Below are 27,762 nucleotides of genomic sequence, written 5' to 3' on the forward strand. Positions count from 1 at the left end.
TTCTAGACATCATATTTAAAATATGCAGGTTATTAAATTGCAACAACTTATTTGTTTTGCACAAAGATTAGTGTGGTCAAATTCACACAATGTAGTTGGATGTAAACACTTTGTTTACTTATTAAACGGAATTTATGGGTTTAGAAAGTGCTCAAAAAGTATTAATCCCCTTGACTTAGTACATTTTGTTGTGGTCACACACACACACACACACACACACACACACACACACACACAGTGTACATAAGGTGCTCCATTTTACACGTGAAAAATGACACTGAACTGTTCAAAAACATTTTTATTTTTTTTAACTCACTACTATTCAATGCGATTTATGTTGTAATTCTTCTTTAATGATAAAAGTTACAATCAGGAAAATGTGAACACCATGCAATCGCTTAACATTATTTGGAACTCAGTTTGGATAATTTTCCGTCTCATGTATTTACATTTTTTACAGCTATTTTGTGTGTTAGCTGAACTATATTTGTAAAAGTGTTTGCTCGTATACAAATTGTGCATGTTATACCTAATTTGTCTCACACTTTTCTTTTTCCCCTGACATATTATCCCTATCATCTTCTTGAGCATGTCACAGTCCCTCCAGTAAACACACACATGACATTGAAGGCAAGATGTCTGGTCCTTATTCATAGCTTCAGCCATTTGCTATACAAAAGCATTAAGCATCCCCATTCAGTTGGAAGAGGTGCTCTGTCTGAGTGGTTTGCATAAATACCATTCATTTCCTCTAAGCAACAACCCACAGGACATTGCAGAGACTGTTGAAATTGCTTATCAAGCTGACTAGTTTGACAAAATTAACTGCAAGTACTAACCCATTGAGTCTTTACCATCTGACACGGTCTTACTCCCTTGCTTAACTTTCATTACACATTCATCATACATTTATCTGCATTCATCACTAATCCTAATTCCTGCATTTAATCTGCACCATTCTTCATTTAGAATTTAGCAAGAAATACGTAGATATTTACACACAAAGAGGGAGGTAAAGTAACCCTTGATTATCTACATTCTGATAAGCCATTATAAAACACCAAATGATGAGCATTTGTACAATCAGACAACTGATTCCTCACCGTGTGATAGCTTTGTGGCATTTTCTGTTGGTTCAGCCATTTTACTTTGCTACTGGAGTTTACCTACAAGTTCTTTTTTTCAATTGATTTTGCATCCGAGTTGCCATTCTTGTTGTCACTTGAGCTGAAGTATTCTCTCACAGTGTTTCTGACAGTTGCTGGCAGTTTTATTCTTATAGTGTGGCTTATTGTGGTTGCAGTATTGTGGCTGATTGTGCTTGCAGTTTTGGCATTGGTTTTAGATGATGTCTGGGAGAGAGGGGTGCATCCACCACCCAACTGTTCAGGGACCACCTCACCACAGTCAATCTCTGTTTTAGTCTTTGCTCCTTTCTCCTTGTTGTTGACAGATTGTCTGATTGACACAGACTGAAGGACCAGTGGAGTGTTTTGACCATAGAACACTGTCTGGGGTATGTGGACCTGCACACTCTGACCGAGCAGTTCCTCATTTCCCTGATGTTCTGTCCCTGTGTCAGACACCAGAGAGACTCCACACTCTTCCACAGATTGATCAGACTGTTTCTTCATCAGCATTCTGTTAGAGGTGTAAAATGTAATTTTTGTCCCCTTCACCTCTTCTTTGTTGACAGCCTGGTTGTTTGTTTTTATCAGCTGTATGTGTGTAATGGATATTTCTTTGGTCTGGCCTTTTGACTCTGACGTCTCAAACACTTTATCCTTCTGGCTCTGGTGCACCTGCTCCCCACTCCAATCAGAGATAAAATTCTCACTGTCATCTGGTTGAGAGACAGGGCTTTGACGATTCTCACCTTTTAAACTACAGAGGCTTTGCGTACGCAACTGGTAGTCTTCTCTATTCTGAATGCTAATAGAACGGTAATGCTCCTTGTCTTCCTCTCCCTCATCATACTTATTATACAAGTCCAAAACCTCGGGTGCCTGAGCCACTGCCACTGGGAATGTCATGCTCCAGTCTTTTGGGAATTTCTTCGGGGTGTCTGGGGTGAGAGGGCGTAACCGTGCCGACATGCCGAACAGGAAGGGTAGGGAGCTGGGCTCGTTGGGAGAGGACACAGAGTCAGAGCAGAAGGAAAAGGCACTGTCTATGGAGCTCAGAGAGGAGGCAGACGGTGAGGTGGCTGTGGAGGACAGGCTGGAGAAACTGGACCTGTTGGACATGGCCAGCCTCTGGGCAGGGTGCCAGAACCTAGAAGCTACCTGAGGGGACCTCCAGAAGGCATACCTAGATCTGCTGCCACCTACCCTGGGGCTGCTGTCCCCCTTTAGTAGTCCCTTAGCGTGGGGTTTGTGTTTGTGTTGGGAGTGGTCTGCACAGCCACACATCACTGCCGCATCGCAGCTGGACTGACGGGCAACAGGAGTGTGGATCTGGCTTTGGGACCCTGACTGGGGAGAAGCCAGAGACACACTGGGTTCTGAGGAGCAGCGGGCTGAGCGAAGACTCTGGGTCCCCATCAGGGAGCATATAGACCCACTGGAGAGTGAAGACATAAAGTCTAGATTTCCACAGCTATAAGCACTTTCCTCACTCACATGTAGCTTTTTCAAGGAGTCAACCTCATTCAGAAGGCCCAAATTCTCTTTCTTCTCTTTCAAGACCAGTTTCCCTGGAGACAGGAATAAAGGTTCCCTGTTAGGAGAGTGAAGTCCTCCTTGCTTCTCCCAGTCCAAATCATCAGACAAGTAGAGCTGCTGGTAAGACTCCACTGAAAGAAAAAACACGTAAGGATCAAAGCGAGACCACATGGTTACCATGAAAATGCAAAAAAATTWAAAATAAACCATATGTTATCTAACAAAGATCTCACCCATGACATCGTCTACAGTTCCTTGTTCACAATTTGGCTTAGTAAAAATGCACTCAACATCTTTACCAAAAATGGCTGGGGTGTTTTCAATGAGTAGTTGGATGAGAGCTGCAACCTGCAATGGAGACATGAAAACACATTGAGGCAGAAACCGTTAACAAATAGGAGATACAGGAGATGAACATACACTATCTGCTCATGCTAACTACAACACCAGAGTCATTAATGAGGTCCAATGAAAATGACTCTCAATTCAGTGTATTATTTCAATTTACACCAACAAAAAAAAACTTATACAGTGAGCTCCAAAAGTATTGGACATCAAATATTTGTTGTTGTTTTGGCTTCAGATTTGAAATGATTCAATTATTATGAGGTTAAAGTGCAGACTGTCAGCTTTAATTTGAGTGTATTTTAATCCATATCGGGTGAACCGTTTAGAAATTAGAGCACTTTTTGTAGATAGTCCCCCCATTTAAGAGGACCAAAAGTATTGGGACAAATCTACATTATGTGCATTATTAAAGTAGTAAAATGTTATGTATTTGGTCCCATATTCATAGCACGCAATGACTACATCAACTTATGACTGTACAAACTTGTTGGATGCATTTGCTGTTTGTTTTGGTTGCGTTTCAGATTGTTTTATGCCTAAAAGAAAGGAATAGTAAAMAATGTATTGTGTCATATTGGAGTCACTTCTACTGTAAATAAGAATAGAACATTTCTACATTAATGTGGATGCTACCACGATTAGGGATAATCCTGAATGAATCGTGAATGATGAGTGAGAAAAGTTACTGAGGCATAAATATCATGTGATATTTGTGCATCTGTAACTTTCTCACGATTCACTCAGGATTTTGCGGAATCATGGTAGCATCCACATTAATGTAGAAGTGTTGAGAAACATTATATTCTTATTTATGGAAAAGTGACTCCAAAATGACACAAAACATTATTTACCATTKATTTCTATTGGGCACAAAATAATATGAAACACAACCAAATCAAACAGCAAATGCATCCAACAAGTTTGTACAGTCGCAAGCTTAATGCTTAATGCAATCATTGCGTACTAGGAATATGGGACCAAATACCTAACTTTTTACTACTTTAATACACATATAAGTGAACTTGTCCCAATACTTTTGGTCCCCTAAAATGGGGGACTACGTACAAAAAGTGATGTAATTTCTAAATGGTTCACCTGATATGGATGAAAATCAAGCTGACAGTCTGCACTTTAACCTCATAGTCCTCATATCCAAAGTGCTGGAGTACAGAGCCAAAACAACAACAAAATGGTCACTGTCCCAATACTTATGGAGCTCACTGTAGCTTATAACTTACACTTTGATGTTTTAAGAACTCTTGAGAACTGTTTTTATCTTTGTGATGTTTGACAGCAACACAAACGTCAAACAGTAGATCAATGTTCTGACGTTTAATTGGCATAAGAATCGCATTGGCCAAATTGTGTCGCAGACAAGATAATTTACCAGTTAGACATTTTTTGATCCTCTGCAAATTAGACTTAATTGATTTCTTAACCTTGACATCATGTTGCCTTTTAAAATGATTATTTTAGCAATAAGCTACTGAAGAGATGATGCTTATTCCAAAAGCTGTACCGAATAAGAAACCACTGGACACACACTGGTTGAATCAAAGTTGTTTTCATTTCATTTCAATGAAATGACATTGAACCAACATGGAATAAATGTTGAATTGACATCTGTGCCCAGTGGGAACTGACCATTTCAGCATATATACATTGAATTGTATATTTTGCATAATCATTATATTATGCATTAATACATAAACTCAGCAATTCACTAGGGATTTATTACTGCATGTGTGTGTTTCATTGAAGCCTTAATAAAGTATTATATCTTTGATTATATTTATAAAATAGAATAATAGATAACATGCTCACTCTCATATTATTTRTCAGAAGTTGTCGGGTGCTAGATTCTCATAGTCCATAGCAATAGAGATGGTCAGCACACAATAAATAATKTTCAATAATTCATTTATTTATCTGTGTAAGAAATACAGAGAAATAAAAGAATACATGAATTATTAAAGATTATTTATGGTACTTATAAAATGTCCATAGGGTACTATTGTTGTTGGACAGGGGATCCCTAAGTAGATCTACCTTTTTATTGGACTGACTCTCCTCCTCTGGCCCAGTAGGCACGGGCAGCCACAGCATGTTGGGAGCGATACAGAGAGACAGGTTTAAAGCGTTCATCTGGTTCTCCTGCGAGCTCTCCTGGATGTGATAGAGAAGGGCGAACAGGTAGCGGAGCAAGGTAACATTATCCTCTGGAAGCTGGCTCAATAGCCTGAAGGGGACAGAAAATGGAGTACCATTAATATCCTAACGGCTAATTGAGGCCAGTAATGGAATGGGTGAGTGGCTGATGCACACAATGATTCAAACCTTGAAACCTGTGACTGGCAGAAAAGTGAAAAAAAAGGACATATCAAAGAATAGTCTTTAATAGAGGTTAAATGCCCTCAATAGAATAGAAGAGCAGTGGTTTGCAATTCAGCTAAATTCATTAAATCATTTTGTGCATCTAGAATAACACACAGAATTGTATTGCTTGTTTTTTAATTCCAATAGCCTTCTCAGCACTTCATGTCCTGTTTCAAAGTCATTCAATATCTGTTTTTTATCTTAATATCTTTGAAAAACACACATTAAGCACATTAGAGCAATTTCAAAAACATGAAGAGATATATTTATTGATGTGTTTTTCCCCAAGTAAATTTACTGTATGTACTGTGCAGAAGTGGAATTTACTAAAGACAGACAGACTAAAGAATGGTATATGAACAGGACTGAACACATTCACTAGGGTGTTATTCTGTTGTACAATTTTCAATATTGTTCTGTTTCTGCTCACTGTTACCCAAATGTTTCCTATCTAATCTATAAATCAATTTTTTACCCTGTTTTCTTCCCAATTTCATGGTATCCAATTGGTAGTTACAGTCTTGTCTCATCGCTGCAATTCCCGTAAGGACTCGGGAGAGGCGAAGGTTGAGAGCCGTGCGTTCTCCGAAACACAACCAAGCCACACTGCTTCTTGACACAGTGCCCACTTAACCCGGAAGCCAGTCGCACCAATGTGTCGGAGGAAACACTGTGCACCTGGCTACCGTGCCAGCGTGCACTGCGCCCGGCCCGCCACAGGAGTCACTAGTGRGCAATGGGACCAGGACATCCCTGCTGTCCAAACCCTCCCCTAACCCGGACAACACTGGGCCAATTGTGCACCACCCCATGGGTCTCCCGGTCGCAGCCGGCTGCGACAGAGCCTGGACTTGAACCCAGAATCTCTAGTGGCACAGCTGAATCTCTAGTGGCACTGCGATACAGTCCCTTAGACCACTGCGCCACTCAGGAGGCTTCAAATCCCATAGAWTAGGTAGCCACCTATTCAAGCGGAAAAATCTTAATAAAACAATTGTAAGCAGATCCATTATATCAGAGGTGGGTGCAGAGGGTGGAGTCTTTTGTTTCATCCCTGCTCTAACACAATTGTCTCAGTTTATCAAGGACCATATGACAGCTCCTTTATTTTAGCCACTAATCTATTGTTGGTAAACAAGTAAACAGATGTATGAATCTCTCACCCTTTTACCAACTCAATCTTGTCTTCAATATCATCAGCCGCCATGACCTCCATCCACTTCTCATACAGACCAGTACTTAGCACACTGCCAGGGATGTTGCGCAGAAAGTCCTGTTCATTTAAATATAAGTCCTAGCAATCAAAATCTATACAGTACAGTATGAAAATMGTTATTTTTTTACTTTTGGTCCTCCATTTTAACATGTTACTGTTACTGCTGGCCATAAAATTTCAGTTTAAAATCCAATGCAGGCAAGTAAATAATCTAAAACATAAGTGAGACTTCAGAAAGCAATTACAGTGATGACTGATGCAGCAACAAACACAGACTCCCCCTCCAGCTGAACACTGTTGCCAGAGTTCAGTCTTTCCTTCAGTTCCCGGCATGTCTTAGCATTGGCTGAGCGCCGGAAGATCCCTGTGGTGGTGGGGCCCTCATGATACAACAGATACAGCATGTCCTGTATGGAGAATAGACCAGACATGTAGTAGTTTGCAGGCGCAATTACAAGCTGTGAATAATTTGCCCACCATGACTGATATTATCCTAATTTGCCCATCATGACTGGAATTATCCTCACTGCTTTCCCAGCAGTAGAGATGAATACTTTATCATTTTTCATATTTGAGGGGGATCACAACTCACCATGATGGGTCTGGGTAGGGTTCCATGATGACAGATGGAGGACAATGAAAGACCAAAGAGCTTGTGAGGAGTTGTGGGGGATTCAGGATATCCACCTCCTTGGCTGCCATGTCCTCTTCTCAGAGCCCAGTCTAACAGAGACTTCTTTCTCTTTATGTGTTTCTGAAAGGAATCTGTTGGAAATTATGAACAGCGCATTCTTTAGAAACTCTGAGTGACAGATAGGTGGTTGTCATTCAATCAAACCTGCTTTTAGCCAAACAAAAATATTAAAATGTCATTTTGAGTAACAAATCAACGCAATTCCCAGAGGGGAACACACCKAAAAAATTATATATAATGTCAAATAAGGGTTATTTGGCTCGTAACGATAGCGGAACTCTTTTTGGTGCTACAGTATATACTGTAGAACCCTTTTCAAAGATTCTGAAAAGAACCATGTTCATAAGGTTCTATATGTAACCTTGTTTTGTGATGTAAAGAACTCTTTCCTAAGGTTCTATAAAGAACCATTACCAAAAGTTTCTATACTGAACAAAAAGATGAATGCAACATGTAAAGTGTTGGTCCCATGTTTCACAAGCTGATATAAAACATCCCAGAAATGTTCCATACGCACCAAAAGCTTATTTCTCTCAAGTTTACCGCACAAATGTGTTTACATCCCTGTTAGTGTGGATTTCTTTGCCAAGATAATCCATCCACCTGACAAGTGTGGCATATCAAGAAGCTGATTAAACAGCATGAACATTACACAGGTGCACCTTGTGCTGGGGACAATAAAAGGCCACTCTAAAATATGCAGTTTTGTCACACAACACAATGCCACAGATGTCTAAAGTTTTGAGGGAGTGTGCAGTTGGCATGCTTACCGCAGGAATCTCTACCAGAGTTTTTGCCAGAGAATTGAATGTTAATTTCTCTACCATAAGCCACCTCCAAAGTCATGTTAGAGAATTTGACAGTATGTCCAACCGGCCTCACAACCACAGACCACGTGTAACCATGCCAGCCCAGGACCTCCACATCCGGCTTCTTCACCTGCGGGATCATCTGGGACCAGCCACCCAGACAGCTGATGAAACTGTGGATGTGCACAACCGAAGAATTTCTGTACAAATTGTCAGAAACTTTCTCAGGGAAGCTCATCTGCGTGCTCGTCATCCTCACCAGAGTTTGGACCTGACTGCAGTTCAGCACCGTAACCAACATCAGTGGGCAAACCCCCACCCTCGATGGCCATTGGCATGCTGGAGAAGTGTGTTTTTCACAGATGAATCCCGGTTTCAACTGTACAGGGCAGATGGCAGAAAGCATGTATGGAGTCATGTGGGCGAGTGGTTTGCTGTCGTCAAAGTAGTGAACAGAGTGCCCCATGTGGCGTGGGCTAAAGACAACGAATACAATAGCATTTTATCGACGGCAATTTGAATGCACAGAGATACCATGATGAGAGTCCCATTGTCATGCCTTTCATCCGCCTCCATCACCTCATGTTTCAGAATGTTAATGCACTGTCACAAGGACCTGAACACAATTCCTGGAAGCTAAAAATGTCCCAGTTCTTCCATGGCCTGCATACTCGCCAGACATGTCACCCATTGAGCATGTTTTTGATTGCCCTGGATCGACGTGTACGACAGCGTGTTCCAGTTCCTACCAATATCCAGCAACTTCCCACAGCATTGAAGAGGAGTGGGACAACATTGTACAGACCACAATCAACAGCCTGATCAACTCCATGCAAAGGAGATGTGTCTCGCTGCATAAAGCAAATAGTGTTCACACCAGATACTGACTGGTTTTCTGATCCACGACCCTACCTTTTTTTAAAGGTATCTGGGACCAAGAGATTCATATCTGCACTCCCAGTCATGTGAAATTCATAGATTAGTGACTAATATATTTATATATTTCAATTGCCTGATGTCCTTATATGAACTGTAATTCAGTAAAATATTTTWAATTGTTGCATGTTGTGTTTATATTTTTGTTGTTCTGTTGTTAGAACCCTATTCTGGTACTACAAAATATATATATAATTTGTATGGTGCTGTAAAGTACACTTTCTTATTAAGGTTCTCGAAATAACTATTCTCAATTTCAAAGGTTCTATAAAAAAGTTTCTGCCATATAATATTGTTTTGTGTTGAATAAAAAATCCATAGATGCTATTTTTGTGTTGGTTGACAAGTTGAATCAGGTGTGCTAGCACTGGAATAGATCAAATACATGGAATGGCAGGCTGTCGCCGAGGAGAGGTTTTGAAGAACTTTAATATCCTACAGTTTCTCTGAAACTTAGCTGAACAAGGACATGGATAATAGCTTTTTTTTCTGTGCATCGGCAGCACAGAACGGCAGCGCCTGGTAAGCTCATGGGGGGTGGTATGTGTCTCTTTGTTAACATCATCTGGTACGCAATCTCTAATATGAAAGAAGACTTGATGTTCTGCTCGCCTGAGTTAGAATACCTCATGATAAGCTGTACACCATACTAAGAGTTCTCATCTATATTTCTGGTAGCTGTCTATTTACCAGCACAAACCGATGCTGGCACTAAGATGCTGGCACGCATTCAACAAGCTGTATGAGGCCATAAGTAAACAAGAAAATGCTCATCCAGAGGTGGTGCTCCTAGTGGCCGGTGATTTTAATGCAGGAAAACTGAAATCCGTCTTACCAAATTTCTACCAGCGTGTCACCTGTGCAGCTGGAGGTGAAAAAACTCTAGATCACTTTTACTCTTCACACAGAGATGCTTACAAAGCTCTCCCGTGCCCTCCTTGTGGCAAATCTGACCATAACTCTATCCTCTTAATTCATGATTACAAGCAAAAACTCAAAACAGGGAGTACCAGTGACGCGCTCAATATGGAAATGGTCTGATGAAGTGGATGCCAAGCTACAGGACTTTTTCGCTAGCATGGACTGAAAAATATTCTCGGAACTCATCTGATGGCTTTGAGGAGTTTACCACATCAGTCACTGGCTTCATTAATTAGTGCATCGACCACGTCATCCCCCAAGTGACCATATGTACATACAGTGGGGAGAACAAGTATTGGATACACTGCCGATTTTGCAGGTTTTCCTACTTACAAAGCATGTAGAGGTCTGTAATTTGTATCATAGGTACACTTCAACTGTGAGAGACGGAATCTAAAACAAAATCCAGAAAATCACATTGTATGATTTTTAAGTAATTAATTTTGCATTTTATTGCATGACATAAGTATTTGATCACCTACCAACCAGTAAGATTCCGGCTCTCACAGACCTGTTAGTTTTTCTTTAAGAAGCCCTCCTGATTCTCCACTCATTACCTGTATTAACTACACTGTTTGAACTCGTTACCTGTATAAAAGACACCTGTCCACACACTCAATCAAACAGACTCCAACCTCTCCACAATGGCCAAGACCAGAGAGCTGTGTAAGGAGATCAGGGATAAAATTGTAGACCTGCACAAGGCTGGGATGGGCTACAGGACAATAGGCAAGCAGCTTAGTGAGAAGGCAACAACTGTTGGCGCAATTATAGAAATGAAGAAGTTCAAGATGACGGTCAATCACCCTCGGTCTGGGGCTCCATGCAAGATCTCACCTCGTGGGCATCAATGATCATGAGGAAGGTGAGGATCAGCCCAGAACTACACGGCAGGACCTGGTCAATAACCTGAAGAGAGCTGGACCACAGTCTCAAAGAAAACCATTAGTAACACACTACGCCGTCATGGATTAAAATCCTGCAGCGCACGAAGGTCCCCCTGCTCAAGCCAGCGCATGTCCAGGCCCGTCTGAAGTTGCCAATGCCATCTGGATGATCCAGAGGAGGAATGGGAGAATGTCATGTGGTCTGATGAGACAAAAATAGAGCTTTTGGTCTAAACTCCACTCGCCGTGTTTGGAGGAAGAAGAAGGATGAGTACAACCCCAAGAACACCATCCCAACCGTGAAGCATGGAGTGGAAACATCATTCTTTGGGGATGCTTTTCTGCAAAGGGGACAGGACGACTGCACCGTATTGAGGGGAGGATTGATGGGGCCATGTATCGCGAGATCTTGGCCAACAACCTCCTTCCCTCAGTAAGAGCATGAAGATGGGTCGTGGCTGGGTCTTCCAGCATGACAACGACCCGAAACACACAGCCAGGGCAACTAAGGAGTGGCTCCGTAAGAAGCATCTCAAGGTCCTGGAGTGGCCTAGCCAGTCTCCAGACCTGAACCCAATAGAAAATCCTTGGAGGGAGCTGAAAGTCCGTATTGCCCAGCGACAGCCCCGAAACCTGAAGGATCTGGAGAAGGTCTGTATGGAGGAGTGGGCCAAAATCCATGCTGCAATGTGTGCAAACCTGGTCAAGAACTACAGGAAACGTATGATCTCTGTAATTGCAAACAAAGGTTTTCTGTACCAAATATTAAGTTCTGCTTTTCTGATGTATCAAAATACTTATGTCATGCAATAAAATGCAAATTAATTACTTAAAAATCATACAATGTGATTTTCTGGATTTTTGTTTTAGATTCCGTCTCCCATAGTTGAAGTGTACCTATGATAAAAAATTACAGACCTCTACATGCTTTGTAAGTAGGAAAACCTGCAAAATCGGCAGTGTATCAAATACTTGTTCTCCCCACTGTACATATCCCAACCATAAGCCATGGGTTACAGGCAACATCCGCACTGAGCTAAAGGCTAGAGCTGCCTCTTTCAAGGAACGGGACACTAACCCGACGCTTACAAGAAATCCCACTACGCCCATCAAACAAGCAAAGCATCAGTACAGTGGCTTGCGAAASTATTCACCCCCCTTGGCATTTTTCCTATTTTGTTGCCTTACAACCTGCAAGTCTCTTGGGGTATGTCTCTATAAGCTTGGCACATCTAGCCACTGGGATTTTTGCCCGTTCTTCAAGGCAAAACTGCTCTAGCTCCTTCAAGTTGGATGGGTTCCGCTGGTGTACAGCAATCATTAAGTCATACCACAGATTCTCAATTGGATTGAGGTCTGGGCTTTGACTAGGCCATTCTAAGACATTTAAATGTTTCTCCTTAAACCACTCAAGTGTTGCTTTAGCAGTATGCTTAGGGTCATTGTCCTGCTGGAAGGTGAACCTCTGTCCCAGTCTCAAATCTCTGGAAGACTGAAACAGGTTTCCCCTCAAGAATTTCCCTGTATTTTGCACCATCCATCATTCCTTCAATTCTGACCAGTTTCCCAGTCCCTGCCTATGAAAAATMGTATTCTCGGGGTGATGAGAGGTGTTGGGTTTGGGCCAGACATAGCGTTTTCCTTGATGGCCAAAAAGCAACATTTTAGTCTCATCTGCCCAGAGTACCTTCTTCCATATGTTTGGGGAGTCTCCCACATGCCTTTTGGCAAACACCAAACGTGTTTGCCAGCTTCCTTAGACTAACTAAATCACGTTTTACAGAGGGCAAGATACACAAACTAATAGTATAATAGAGAAAACATGTGGATTCATATTTAGAAGCAACGTGGAAAGCAGCATTGTTATTTTTTATATATACAGTGGGGCAAAAAAAGTATTTAGTCAGCCACCAATTGTGCAAGTTCTCCCACTTAAAAAGATGAGAGAGGCCTGTAATTTTCATCCTAGGTACACCTCAACTATGACAGACAAAATGAGGGAAAAAAATCCAGAATTTTAATGAATTTATTTGCAAATTATGGTGGAAAATAAGTATTTGGTCAATAACAAAAGTTTATCTCAATACTTTGTTATATACCCTTTGTTGGCAATGACAGAGGTCAAACGTTTTCTGTAAGTCTTCACAAGGTTTTCACACACTGTTGCTGGTATTTTGGCCCATTCCTCCATGCAGATCTCCTCTAGAGCAGTGATGTTTTGGGGCTGTTGCTGGGCAACACGGACTTTCAACTCCCTCCAAAGATTTTCTATGGGGTTGAGATCTGGAGACTGGCTAGGCCACTCCAGGACCTTGAAATGCTTCTTACGAAGCCACTCCTTCGTTGCCCAGGCGGTGTGTTTGGGATCATTGATCATTTGGAATGCCCACATGCAGGAATGCCCTGAATTTCCGGTGGCAATTGCACCCTTCTCTGGAGGAATTGTGTGCTACCTGCATGAGTGACAGAGGGTGGCGCTTGCTGTGTGTGGCCGAGGAGCATAAAGAAAGCGACCGCGGGAGACATCCTGTCTTGTTTGAACAGTGTAGAGAAGAGTGTTTTTTTCCCACTGGTGCTCCCAAAATGAAACTCCAGGTCGCACAGCTAAATGACCACTTAAAGAGTCATTATGGTTGCACATAGAACCATCACCCTTACCAAATAACTCTTGAAGAACCTTGTTTTCTAAGTGTGCAGACACAGACAGGGACAATACAGCCACAAAGGCATACATGAAAAGACAAGGATGTGAGGAACTGATGTGTGGATACAGCCCTTCGACGTGGTATATTGGCCATATACCACAAACCCTCGAGGTGCCTTATTGCCATTATAAACTGGTTACTAACGTAATTAGAGCAGTAAAAATAAATGTTTTGTCATATCTGTGGTATACTGGAATGTTGGCCAATCAGCATTCAGGGCTTGAATCACCCAGTTTATAATCATGAATGAATGATGATGTGACCTGGATAGTCAAGTGGTTTTAATAAGGCATCATGCAGAGAAATCGCCATGCATGGTTTTTCAGATATACTTTCCGCATTTGTGCATAGAAATGACTGTGCAAAACAATTCAATTGGCATTTGAGAATACATGATTCATTATAAAGAGCAGCAAAAAGGTCATCTATAAAATCATTTGTATAATTTTTTTCTCACAATTTTATGCTATGACAGAGAGACAGTATGCTATGACAGAGAGACAGTATGCTATGCCTCCAACAAGCAATGGAACATTTAGAACACTGTAATTATTCTAATTACAGGAAGGAGACTCTGATAACATCTGTAGAACTACATGTGCTAGCGTGACAGGAAGTTATTTACTATCTCCATTATGAATAAACCACTTCCGTAAAGAGAGCTAGATAATTGACGTGTAGAAAGTAGAAACAAAATGCACTAAAGAAAATGACATTGTTTACCCCTGTGGTGTATCTCGGGGGAACTTAAAAATCAATACATGCCAGCATTWCTTTCTCTATCTCTCTCTGTGAAAGTTAATGAATGATTCACCTGCTCGACCATGTCCTCCCCCTTCAGCCTTTAGCCTAAGGATGAAGCGAGGGCCGGAAGTGTCTTTAAGAAGGTGATCAAGGTAGAGGCTCCCATCTACAGTCAGAATGTTGTTGGTGACTGCCGAGGCTTGGCAGTCCATTTCCCTCAAGGAGTTCAGGATAATACTGAAGGGATGCTCATGACCTGTCAGACACGACACGTGTAGATCAGTTTTTTTGTTGTATAGAATTGGAAAATGCATTCACTCCCTGCTGCTACCATTTCTGTTTAGTTAAGGAATAAGGCACAAAGGGGTGTGGTAATGGCCAATATACCACGGCTAAGGGTTGTTCTTAMCCACGACGCAACGCGGAGTGCCTGGATACAGCCCTTAGCCGTGGTATATTGGCCATATACTACAAACCCTCGAGGTGCCTTATTGCCATTATAAACTGGTTACTAACGTAATTAGAGCAGTAAAAATAAATGTTTTGTCATACCCGTGGTATACGGGAATGTCAGCCAATCAGCATTCAGGGCTTGAATCACCCAGTTTATAATCATGAATGAATGATGATGTGACCAGGATAGTCAAGTGGTTAGTGCTGCTGCTCCTGGTACATGTACATAACGCTGTCACGGTAGGACTGAATCCGGCTTATACTGCTCTGTGACCATTATCATTTTATCTTTCCTGGTAATCTGTCATTAGCTTACTATCTGTTCAAATAAACCCAACAAATCGAAAGGAGTGATTAAATTATATGGGAGATACATGATGAATCACAACCTCCTTATAATTACATGGGCTTAAAGACAAAGCAAATGTTAGATAAAAATGCTTGTAGTACCAGTCCTAAGCAAACATTTTTCAAACTGAGATCACCTACATTTCCCAGGGTCTATTTTTCCCAGTGTATCTCAGTTGGTAGAGCATGGTGCTTGCAACGCCAGGGTTGTGGGTTTGATTCCCACAGGGCACCAGTATGAAAATGTATACATGTAAGTCGCTCTGGATAAGAGTGTCTGCTAAAATATAAAAATGAGCATTGACTAAATTATATATTTTTCTACCAGCATTGACTTGAGAAAAATAGGTATCTGCCCTTTAGACAGAATAGTTGTTAATTCCAGACACACAAAGGCCCTCACGAATCCCTCTTCCGATCCCCAGGATTCCTAATATGCCTTGGCTTTGTGAGAGGCTCCTGTAGCCAGGTCGCAAGATTACAGTTTCAAGTCACAAACACTCCATGTGAACACACCAAGATGAGTACAGACAGAACCTGCCCGACTGAAATATTAGTTTGGGTAATCCTTTGACTAGACAGAAACTATGGTCTAAAATCCAAGCCAAGTGTGTCTTCATCCTGACTGTTTTTGGAGGCGTGTTTCAGTGCATAGTGATAGTACTATCACATTTCCTCACCGATAAGAGGATATGGGGCTTCCTCTCTCCCTGAGACTACCCAGAGGCGGTAGTCAGTGGGTCTCCCCTATGGGAGTAGAAAAATTATGTTTAGGATGAAGAAAGGAAACTCGGAGTAATCTATAAGCCCAGGCATGGTCAGAGACAGGAAATGCCATTGTAAAGCATAAAATGTTGTCAATGATCCTTGTGTTCCTTTTCTGATACTCTTCCTGTCTTTTCTAAAGATCTATGAGTAAACATGTAGGCTAGTGGTAGCAGAATTTGATCTAAATTCTAAAGAGTAAACATAATTTTTTTTTTTTACAACAGGTGTAATATTGCAGAGCTTGGTAATAGTAATAATAATAATAATGATATATTACTCTATAATTATAGTAAAATGTTTGTCAATACATAATCCAAACAAAACATTTGGATTACTTCTAATAATAGAACAAAGACATAATGAACACAGAAATTGGTGGCAACAACTCACAGTGAGTCTAAATTGTTGGGTGAGGATCCTGATGACTTTGTCAACGTCACATGTATTGTCCACATTCACAGTCGTCTAGATTAAAACACAAATAATTCCTTCATAATCTTATAAAATTGGAAAATATTTTCTGAGGTTACTTGAATAAATGTTATGTTAACTAGAAATAGTCATACATGTAATCATATTTCATTTAGAATGTGAACATTTGGGGAAAATAATCAATAAGCTTCCGAGAGGTAGCAGTAGTTGTAGATGAGTGAATTCTCTTACCATTGCACTATTTCCAATGTCCATGAGAAGAACCTTCATGGTGAGATTACTGAGATATTCCACTTCCTTGGATTTTGTGATGTGCCTGTGCCAAATAGCACATGTGGCATATATTAGTGCTAATGTGCATGCATCAGATAGGTACAGTACATAATCCTATACATTTAATTTCAGAAATCATTTTCTATATTGTACATCTGGGTTTTGTGAGTATTTCCTTACCATTGTAAAGTGGAAAGCCACTTCTCCTTTGACTCCGATGAACTGATAGGGAAAACAAATGTCATATTTATTTCCCAAAATAGGAATTTAATTAAATGTCAAGTACTAACCAAAAATGATTAGATTGGAGTAGCCTACCTGAGAGTTACCACGTAATTGGTGGTAGGCCAGCCAATGACAAAGGAGTTCTTTGAGCACAGTTTTCTCTCTGCAACCTCTTCCGTGCAGGAAGCCAACCACATCTCACACAGCCTCACTCTCTCCTTCCGTTTGCGGCTTGTGGAAGACCTGCAAGACAACAGGTAAATACAATGATATCAGCAATCTATCAGGACAAATACAACAGTAATTGCAATCATCAATTCCACATTATATTTTCATTTTGTTAAAGTGCCCCTCTCGTCCTAAGATAAATCTGTACAATTTACATAATGGAGAAAATGATAACTTCTATTAAGTCATTGTTAGTTCTCATCTACTCTATTCATCTTGTTCAGTAAGTGAACATTATTTTTATATGCTGAGGACTAACTTTGATTTAGCGATGATGAGTGTGTCACTGAAGAGGAACAAGTGTCTCTCCTGGGTCTGCAGTCCAGTGCTGAGCTGCACGTGCTCTTCCATCACAAACTCTGCACTCTGGGACGTTAGGCTCTGGATCAGCGCTGCTCTTGGTGATGGGACTGGGACGGCATCCCTAAAGACAAAAACCACTCTGTAAAGGGGGCATCATGTCTCTGGCAATGAGACATGATACTGGACGTTGTTTCCCATCAAACAGGCATTTACAATACGTTCATCACATCACACAAAAAACACACAGGGGTTACATAAAGTGCCTTCAGAAAGTATTCATAACCCTTGACTTACAGCGCATTCGGAAAATATTCAGACCCCTTCCCTTTTTCCACATTTTGTTGTGTTACAGTACAGCCTGAATTCCAAGGGGATGACATTTTTTTCTCTCACCCGTCGACACACAATACCCCATAATGACAAAGTGAAAACATAATTTTACAAATGTTTGAACATTTATTGAAAATGAAATACAGAGAGTCAATAGATGTTAGAATCACCTTTGGCAGCGGTTAGAGCTGTGAGTCTTTCTGGGTAAGCTTTGCACACATGGATTGTACAATACTTGCAAAGTATTCTTTAAAAAAAATATGTAATGTTGGTTGTCGATCATTGCTAGGCAGACATTTTCAAGTCGATTTAAGTCAAAATTGTAACTAAGCCACTCAGGAACATTCAATGTCGTCTTGGTAAGCATCTCCAGTGTATATTTGGCCTTGTGTTTTAGGTTATTGTCCTGCTGAAAGGTGAATTTGTCTCCCAGTGTCTGTTGAAAAGCGGACTAACCAGGTTTTCCTCCAAGATTTTGGCTGTGCTTAGCTCCATTCTCCATTCTTTTCTCCATTAATTTCTTTTTACCCTAAAAACTCCCTTGCCAATGACAAGCATACCCATAACATGATGCAGCCACCACAATACTTGAAAATATGAAGTGGTACTCAATGATGTGTTGTGTTGGATTTGTATTCAGGACATAAAGGACACACATTTTTTCCGTTTTACTTAAGTGCCTTATTGCACACCGGATGCATGTCTTGGAATATTTTTTATTCTGTACAGGCTTCCTTCTTTTCACTCTGTCATTTAGTATTGTGGAGTATGCTGTTAATCCATCCTCAGTTTTCTCCTATCACAGCCATTAAACTATGTAACTGTTTTAAAGTCACCATTGGCCTCATGGTGAAATCCTTGAGTGGTTTCCTTCCTCTCCGGCAACTGAGTTAGTTATACTATCCAAAGTTGAATTCATAATTTTCCCAATGCTCAAAGGGATATTCAATGTCTGCATTTTTTTGGACCTATTTACCAATAGGTGCCCTTTGTGAGGCATTGGGAAACCTCCCTGGTCTTATTAAAGATAATTGTGTGGGGTACAGAGATGAGGTAGTCATTAAAAAAATCATCATCTTAAACACTATTATTGCACACCGAGTGAGTCCATGCAACTTATCATGTGACCTGTTAAGCAATTTTTACTCCTGAATTTATTCATGCTTGCCATAACAAAGGGGTTGAATACTTATTGACTCAAGACATTTCAGCTTTTCATTTGTTATGAATTTGTACAAATATTTCTAAAAACATAATTCCCCTTTGACATTATGGGGTATTGTTCGTAGGCCAGTGACACAAAATCTCAATGTAATTTTAAATTCAGTCTGTAACATAGCAACATTTTTAAAAAGTCAAGGGCTATGAATGCATTTTACTTCGTAGATGAGGGGAGTTCTTTACTAATTAGTGACCTTAATTTATCAATCAAGTACAAGGAAGGAGCTAAAAACCTGCAAACACTCAGCCCTCCATGGAAAGAGTTTGTCACATGTGCACTACACTCGGGACCCCGAGTGGCACAGCGGTCTAACATGCTGATTCAAACATTGCACCTACACTCAGTGGCGGATTTAAGTATAGGCGACATGGGCAGCCGCCCAGGGTGGCATCTTGCCGGGGGCGGCACAGGGCGCCCGCACAAAAACATTTATATTAAAAAATTACAAATAATAATAATATTCGGAATGGTGACATTTGCACAATCGGTTTTCTATCGCTCATTTGCACGTCACGTCAATGATATCATGTCACCGTGTGGGACTGTGGGTCAATTAACCTTGTCAGAGTGGGCACCCTGATTCTAGTTTGTGAGCTAGGTAGGCTACTGTCTGGGAAGGTCTCCCACTCAGAAGTACGAGATGGGGAGGGGGGCGGGGGTAGGTTGACCTCAGGTCTCCCCACTGGAAGTCCGAGGAAGGGGGAGCGGGGGAATCTATCAAATAGCGCACCTCTAACTTTGTACAGTACTAATGTAGTTGTGCAATTTAGTTTGTGTGTTTCTGTAGTATAGTGGAATCGTGGAATAATCAGGTTCTCTTCTTTATAAGTGTGTTATTCTATTTGTGTATTTGAGTGATATAGGATTTGTGCAATTTAGTTTTATTTGTGTGTTTTTTGTTAGCAATAGGGTAATAGTGTAATAATTTGATTATCTTTTTTATTTGTGTTTATATAATACAATTTGTTTCTATTTGTCTTTGTTTCTTATTTTTGATATTTATGGGTCTTATTTTTGTATAGATTTTTATATTTAAATCCTTTTCRCCCCCTTTTTTTAGTGACTGGCTACCTGCTTTTATTTGTGGCTTAGAACGCTCTGCAAGTAGCCTAGTGGTTAGAGCTTCCTCGGGTGGCAGGTAGCCTAGTGGTTAGAGCGTTGGGCCAGTAACCGGAAGGTTGCTGGATTGAATCCCCGAGCTGACAAGGTAAAAATCTGTTTTTCTGCCCCAGGAGCATGGCAGTTAACCCACTGTTCCCTGGGTGCCAAAGACGTGGATATTGATTAAGGCCAGCTAGCAACAGCAAGCTAACTAAATAGGACAAATTAGSTTTTTAAAATTTTAATTTAACCTTTATTTTATCAGGGAGCCCTGAATTACATAAATTACTGTCACGACTTCCGCCGAAGTCGGCTCCTCTCCTTGTTCGAGGCGGCGTTCGGCGATCGACGTCACTGGCTTTTTAGCCATCGCCGCTCCATTTCTCATATATCCATTTGTTTTGTCTTGTTCCATACACACCTGGTTTTCATTCCATAATCACTGCATGTATTTAGTCCTCTGTTCCCCTCCATGTCTTTGTGTGTAATTGTTTATTGTTATGTGGATATTGTCAGGCACCATACTTTTGTTATGTTCTGTGTTTTTGGCACGTTTATGTTTTTATYTGCTGTCATTTTTGGACCGTAATTAAAGTGCGCCTGTTTACTACACTCTGCTCTCCTGCACCTGACTCCGCCTCCCGTACACACCCCTAACAATTACAGAACATACACACATCACATATAAATACAAAGAAAGAAAGTAAAACGCGGTCCTAAAATACAAACAAATTCATCAGTATTAAGTTGCTCAATCAGCTTTCTGAATTGCCCTAGTTGCACCAGAACATCACATTTAAGAACATTTTGAAGATTGTTCCATAAATAAGGTGAATGAAAACTAAAAGCTGATTTACCTAACTCAGTAAAGACCAAAGGAATTTCCAGAGTGTGGTAACTCGTATGTCTAAAGTTTAGTTATGATGTTAGGTGCAGTGGGGCTTTATGTAAAAGGACTTTATAAATGAAAACATAGTAATGTACGTGACATCAAAGCCAGCCATCCAACTTTCTGTTTGAGAATGCAGTGATGAGTACTAAAATTGTCTCCCGTAATAAAGTGCAGTGCGCTACATTCATATAGATGATGTTGCCATAGTCTAGGAGCGATAGGAACGTTGACTAAATAATCTGCTTTCTACTATTTAGCGAGAGGCAGGATCTGTTTCTTTCAAAGAAGCCCATTTTTATTCTCAGCTTCTTAAAAACCTCTCTAGGATATGTGGAACGGTAGCGTCTCACCTCGTCAACAACCAGTGAAACTGCAGGGCGRCAAATTCAAAACAACAGAAATCCCATAATAAAAATTCCTCAAACATACATGTATTTTACACCATTTTAAAAATACACTTGTTGTCAATCCAGCCACAGTGTCCGATTTCAAAAAGGCTTTACGACGAAAGCAAACCAAACGATTATGTTAGGTCAGAGCCAAGTCACAGAAAAACACAGCCATTTTTCCAGCCAAAGAGAGGAGTCACAAAAAGCAGAAATATAGATAAAATTAATCACTAACCTTTGATGATCTTCATCAGATGACACTCATAGAACTTCATGTTACACAATACATGTATGTTTTGTTCGGTAAAGTTCATATTTATATCCAAAAATCTGAGTTTACATTGGTGCGTTATGTTCAGTAGTTCCAAAACATCCTGTGATTTTGCAGAGAGCCACATCAATTTACCGAAATAGTCATCATAAATGTTGATGAAAATACAAGTGTTATACATGGAATTTTAGATCCACTTCTCCTTAATGCAACCGCTGATTTAAAAAAAACTTTACGGAAAAAGCAAACCATGCAATAATCTGAGTACGGCGCTCAGACGACAAATCAACCCAAAGAGATATCCGCCATGTTGGAGTCAACAGAAGTCAGAAATAGCATTCGAAATATTCACTTACCTTTGATGATCTTCATCAGAATGCACTCCCAGGAATCCCAGTTCCACAATAAATGTATTTTTTTTTTCTTTTCGATAATGTCAATCATTTATGTCCAAATTCCTCCTTGTTGTTTTGCGTTCAGTACACAATCTAAGCTCACGACGCGCGTGCAAGTCCAGCGGAAAGTARGGACGAAAAGTCCAAAAAGTAATATTACAGTCCGTAGAAACATGTCAAATGAAGTATAGAACCAATCTTTAGGATGTTTTTAACATAAATCTTCAATAATGTTCCAACCGGAGAATTCCTTTGTCTTCAGAAATGCAATGAACTCAAGCTAACTCTCACATGAACGCGCATGGTCAGCTCGTGGCACTCTGGGAGAGACCTTACTCAATCCCCTCTCATTTGCCCCCACTTCACTTCACAGTAGAAGCATCAAACAAGGTTCTAAAGGCTGTTGACATCTAGTGGAAGCCTTAGGAAGTGCAACATGACCCCATCTCCACTGTATKTTGGAAAAGCAAAGAGTTGAAAACCTACAAACCTCAGATTTCCCACTTCCTGGTTGGATTTTTTCTCAGGTTTTTGCCTGCCATATGAGTTATGTTATACTCACAGACATCATTCAAACAGTTTTAGAAACTTCAGAGTGTTTTATATCCAAATCTACTAATAATATGCATATCCTAGGATCTGGGCCTGAGTAGCAGGCAGTTTACTCTGGGCACGCTTTTCATCCGGATGTGAAAATACTGCTCCCTACCCAAGAGAGTTTAACTAACTCAACAATATACAGTACTATCCAGATATTTGTAAGCGTGGACACGATATACAGTGCCAAATAAAATACAATTTAATTGGTCATATACACATATTTAGCAGATGTTACTGCGGGTGTAGTGAAAACGAGTGTGCAAAGCTGTCATCAAGGCAAAGGGTGGCTACTTTGAAGAATCTAAAATAAAGTATATTTTGATTTGTTTCAGACTTTTTTGGTTACTACATGATTCCATATGTGTTATTTTATAGTTTTGATATCTTCACTATTATTCTACAATGTAGAAAATAGTAAAAGTAAAGAAAAAATCTTGAATGAGAACGTGTGTCCAAACTTTTGGCTGGTACTGTATATACAGTGCATTCGGAAAGTATTCAGACCCATTTACTTTTTCCACATTTTGTTATGTTACAGCCTTATTCTAAAATGGATTAAATAAATATGATTCCTCATCAATATACATGCAATACCCCATAATGACAAAGGAAAAACAGGTTTTTAGAAATGTTTGCAAATTTATTWAAAAAACAAAAAACAGAAATACCTTATTTACATAAGTATTCAGAACCATTGCTATGAGACTCAAAATTGAGCTCAGGTGCATCCTGTTTCCATTAATCATTCTTGAGATGTTTCTACAACTTGACTGAAGTCCACCTGTGGTAAATTCAATTGATTGGACATGATTTGGAAAGGCACAGATCTGTCTATATAAGGTCCCACAGTTGACAGTGCATGTCAGAGCAAAAGTCAAGCCATGAGGTCGAAGGAATTGTCAGTAGAGCTCCGAGACAGGATTGTGTCGAGGCACAGATCTGGGGAAGGGTACCAAAACATTTCTTCAGCATTGAAGGTCCCCAAGAACACAGTGGCCTCCATCATTCTTAAATGGAAGAAGTTTCGAACCACCAAGACTCTTCCTAGAGCTGGCTGCCTGGCTAAACTGAGCAATCGGGGGAGAAGAACCCAATGGTCACTCTGACAGAGCTCCAGAGTTCCCGATGGTCACTCTGGTCTGATGAAATCAAGATTCAACTCTTTTGCCTGAATGCCAAGCGTCACGTCTGGAGGTAACCTGGCACCATCCTTACCTTGATGCATGGTGGTGGCAGCATCATGCTGTGGGGATGTTTTTCAGCGGCCGAGACTGGAATACTAGTCAGGATCGGGGGAAAGATGAACGGAGCAAAGTACAGAGAGATCCTTGATGAAAATCTGCTCCAGAGCACTCAGGACTTCAGGTTGGGGTGAATGTGCACCTTCCAACAGGACAACAACCCTAAGCACACAGCCAAGACAATGCATGAGTGGCATCTCTGGACAGACCTGAAAATAGTTGTGGAGCGTCGCTCCCAATCCAACCTGACAGAGCTTGAGAGGATCTGCAGAGAAGAATGGGAGAAACTCCCCAAATACAGTGTGCCAAGCTTGWAGCGTCCTTTTCCTGAAGACTCAAGGCTGTAATCGCTGCCAAAGGTGCTTCAACAAAGTACTGAGTAAAGGGTCTGAATATTTATGTAAATGTGATATTTCAGTTTTAAATTTTTTATACATGTAATCAAATTTAGAATAAGGCTTTAACGTAACAAGAAATGTGGATAAAGTCAAAGGGTCTGAACACTTTCTAAATGCACTGTATGGACACCATCCAAAGTACAGTATGCTTAAATCAGACTTATTTTTAGAGAACAACATATACTTAGTATTACCTGCATTCAGTACTAATTTCAGGTCATTAAAGTTTTCTGTATACAGTGAAGGCAGAATGTAGTTCAAATAGAGCCTAGGCCAATTGAGAAAAGCCTTTGAATTAGCAGTGAGTGATCAACAGTATCTAAAGCCTTTGACAGATCAATGAAGAGAACAGCACAATGTAGCCTTTTATCCATACAGTTAACTTCATAATTTATAACTGTCACGTCTGCTCCCGCAGAGGGCGCCAGGCTGCCCTGCATCACACACTCTTATCATCCATTACGCACACCTGCCTTCCRTCGTCACGCGCATCAGCGATATTGGACTCACCTGGACTCACTCATCCCCTGTTATTACCTCCCCTATATTTGTCAGTTCCCCAGCTCTGTTCCCCGCTTCTGCATTAATTTACTTTTGTTTGTGTTACTTGTTTGCTGACGCTGTTCCTGTCTCGTTCCATGTCCGTTCTTTATTAAATGTTTGACTCCCCGTGCCTGCTTCGTCTCTCCAGCGTCATTCCATGTGACAAAATGCAGAAGCCAACACACAAAGCATCGGGGAGTACTGGTGTTCCGGTTGGTATGGTGTCATCGGCTCTGGGTCGCCACCGATGGAACCGGGGGTGCCTAGCCAGCTCGTCGGGCTTCCACACCCTAAGCTGGCTCGAGAGGTTTCCTTGCCCCGGTTGGCTCTGGTGGCGCCCATCCACGTTGGGCCTCAGCCGGATCGTCAGTTCTTGTTCGCCCCAGCCGGTCAGGAGTTTTTTTTGTTTGTTTTTTGTTTTGTTGGTGACATTGGGGTGGATTCCGCAGCCGATGGAACCGGGGGTGCCTAAGGCAGCCCGTCAAGCTTTCACGCCCTGGCTGGCTCGAGAGGTTTCTTTGCCTCGGTTGGTCGGCAGCTTCCCATGCGCACGTCACACTCCACCGGATCTTCAGGCTCCCTCTCTGCAGCGGGATTGACAGGCATCTTACCTCAGCCGGTTCGTTGGGCTCCCACGCCCCAACCGGCTTGCCCAGCGCCCAGGTCTCAGCCGGTTCGCCCAGGTGAGACTCTGGGTGGCGCCCCAAGAGGGGGGAGGGGGGGGTACTGTCACGTCTGCTCCCACTCCCCCCCTCCCAGCGCTTAAGGGCACCAGGCTGCCCTGCATCACGCACTCTTATCATCCATTACGCACACCTGCCTTCCCTCGTCACATGCATCAGCGATATTGGACTCACCTGTTATTACCTCCCCTATATTTGTCAGTTCCCCAGCTCTGTTCCCCGCTTCTGCATTGATTTACTTTTGTTTGTGTTACTTGTTTGCTGACGCTGTTCCTGTCTCGTTCCATGTCCGTTATTTATTAAATGTTTGACTCCCTGTACCTGCTTCGTCTCTCCAGCATCATTCCATGTGACAATAACTAAGGATGCAACAGAGATAGGGCTATGACCTGGTCTACAACCTGACTGATGTACATTTAGATTACATTTTAAAGATAAGAAAGTTCTTAGCTGAGAATTAATCAAGAATACAAATATTTTAGCTAGGCAAGAACGTTTAGAAATAGGCCAATAATTATTTAGGACACAAGGGTCACCACCTTTTCTTTGTGAAGGGGGAGTACACGGGCCACCTTCCAAACCTTGGCGATAGTACCAGATATAATCGTCAGGTTAAATATATGGGTTAATGATTCAGCAATAAGGGAGGCAGAGAGCTGCAAAATGGATCAAGCATATCAGCTCCCGCATCTAGCACATCACATATAGTAAATTGTTGAAATAAAAACAGAGATTCGCTAGAAGTTGACAGGTTAACCATGGAGTCAGCTAGAGGCTGGCAGAGGGAAGAGCAGTTGATTGACTGARAAAATAAAAATAAAAAAGCCTGCAGAGATAAAACAATGATTAAAAGCAACACTTATAACATTCTTCTCAGTTGTGATGCCAGAGTCAGACAGAACTTGCTTAGGCAGGGAAGAAGAAGAATTTGGACATTAAAGTGCATTTACTGTTTTCCAAAATTTTTAACATCTGTTTAGAGCGTTGGGCCTGTAACCGAAAGGTTGCTGGATCGAATCCCCGAGCTGACAAGGTAAAAATCTGTCGTTCTGCCCCTAAGCAAGGCAGTTAAACCACTGTTCCCCGGGCGCCGAAGACGTGGATGTCGATTAAGGCGGAAGACGCATTTCAGTTGAAGGCATTCAATTGTACAACTGACTAGGTATCCCCCTTTCCCTTTCCCTTTCTTAATTGTCTGAAAGATTGCCAGTCCACTACAGTCAGTTTTTCTTGCTATGGCTCAGGCGGCGCTGGACAGAAAATCAGGCCTGATTTCTCCTCTGAATGAGCTCAGAAAATTCAGAAGAAAACCAAGGGTTCGATCTATCTTTGACTCTGAATTGTTTCAAAGGGGCGTGTTTATCTGCCGGATGAATAAATATGGAAGATATATTTTCTAGAGCCAACTCAGGMTCAGGAATACAGGAAATAGTGGCTAAATCAGTTCAACAAACTTTTTAATATGTATCTTCTTAATTAAATGATGATTAGTATTTTGCTGTTTTGTATCTCTAATACATACAATGGGACAATGATCACTGAGATCATATGCAAATACTCCACGAGACAAATATTTATGGGGGTTATTAGTAAGAATTAAATCAATCAATGAAGAGTTAACAGGATTTTTCACATTTAGCAATGTGGGTTTTGAGATCAATTGAGTCAAATTAAAATCAATGCATATACTGTTAAGTTATTAATATATTGAGTTGACCAAATCTCTGGACAAATCTTTTAGGAATCACTGTCACGCCCTGACCATAGTTTGCATTGTTTGTTTCTATGTTTTGTTTGGTCAGGGTGTGATATGAGTGGGCATTCTATGTTGTATGTCTAGTTTGACTGTTTCTATGTGTTTGGCCTGATATGGTTCTCAATCAGAGGCAGGTGTTAGTCGTTGTCTCTGATTGGGAGCCATATTTAGGTAGCCTGTTTTGTCTTTATGGGTTGTGGGTGATTGTTCCTGTTACTGTGTTTCTGTGTTCTGTGTTCACGTTACGGGACTGTTTCGTCTTCGTTCATTTTGTCGGTTTATTGTTTTTGTTCGTTGTTTAAAGTATTCTATTAAAATGGATAAGTCCAGCGCCGCATGAGCCGGCACGTTCTGCTTCCAAGCGCGCCTCGAGCCGCCGGGTCGTCCAGCGCCGCCCTGAGCCGCCCGTCCAGCTCCAGGAGCCGCAGAGCCGCCCGTCAGTCAGGAAGCCGCCAGAGCCGCCCGTCAGTCAGGAGCGCCAGAGCCGCCCATCAGTCAGGAGCCACCAGAGCCGCCCGTCAGTGCAGGAGCCCCAGAGCCGCCCTTCAGTCAGGAGCTGCCCCCTTCAAGTCCGGGAGCTGCCCCTCAAGTCCGAGGCTGCCCATCAGTCCT

The 27,762-nt window shown here is 41.3% G+C and overlaps 1 protein-coding gene across 2 annotated transcripts in view; it reads right to left on the bottom strand.

Annotated features, from left to right (window-relative positions):
• Nucleotides 1–221: 221 nt before the first annotated feature.
• Nucleotides 222–27,762, bottom strand: part of LOC111950021 (rho GTPase-activating protein 20-like) — a 38,720-nt gene continuing 11,179 nt past the window's right edge. Inside the window, exons 2-14 of one of the 2 annotated variants that reach the window (XM_023967355.2) lie at nt 17,286–17,450; nt 16,892–17,041; nt 16,754–16,795; nt 16,532–16,616; nt 16,259–16,333; nt 15,781–15,847; nt 14,370–14,555; nt 7,196–7,368; nt 6,849–7,010; nt 6,551–6,660; nt 5,061–5,250; nt 2,897–3,011; nt 222–2,794 (exon numbers count right to left, since the gene is read on the bottom strand). In XM_023967355.2, coding sequence (XP_023823123.1) covers nt 1,167–2,794; nt 2,897–3,011; nt 5,061–5,250; nt 6,551–6,660; nt 6,849–7,010; nt 7,196–7,368; nt 14,370–14,555; nt 15,781–15,847; nt 16,259–16,333; nt 16,532–16,616; nt 16,754–16,795; nt 16,892–17,041; nt 17,286–17,450 — 3,148 coding nt within the window. In that variant the 3' untranslated portion in view covers nt 222–1,166. The remainder of the gene's footprint in view (nt 2,795–2,896; nt 3,012–5,060; nt 5,251–6,550; nt 6,661–6,848; nt 7,011–7,195; nt 7,369–14,369; nt 14,556–15,780; nt 15,848–16,258; nt 16,334–16,531; nt 16,617–16,753; nt 16,796–16,891; nt 17,042–17,285; nt 17,451–27,762) is intronic. The other variant, XM_023967354.2, reaches the window with a different exon arrangement.

This window comes from Salvelinus sp. IW2-2015, linkage group LG23, assembly GCF_002910315.2.
Source record: "Salvelinus sp. IW2-2015 linkage group LG23, ASM291031v2, whole genome shotgun sequence".
Classification (NCBI taxonomy): domain Eukaryota; kingdom Metazoa; phylum Chordata; class Actinopteri; order Salmoniformes; family Salmonidae; genus Salvelinus; species Salvelinus sp. IW2-2015.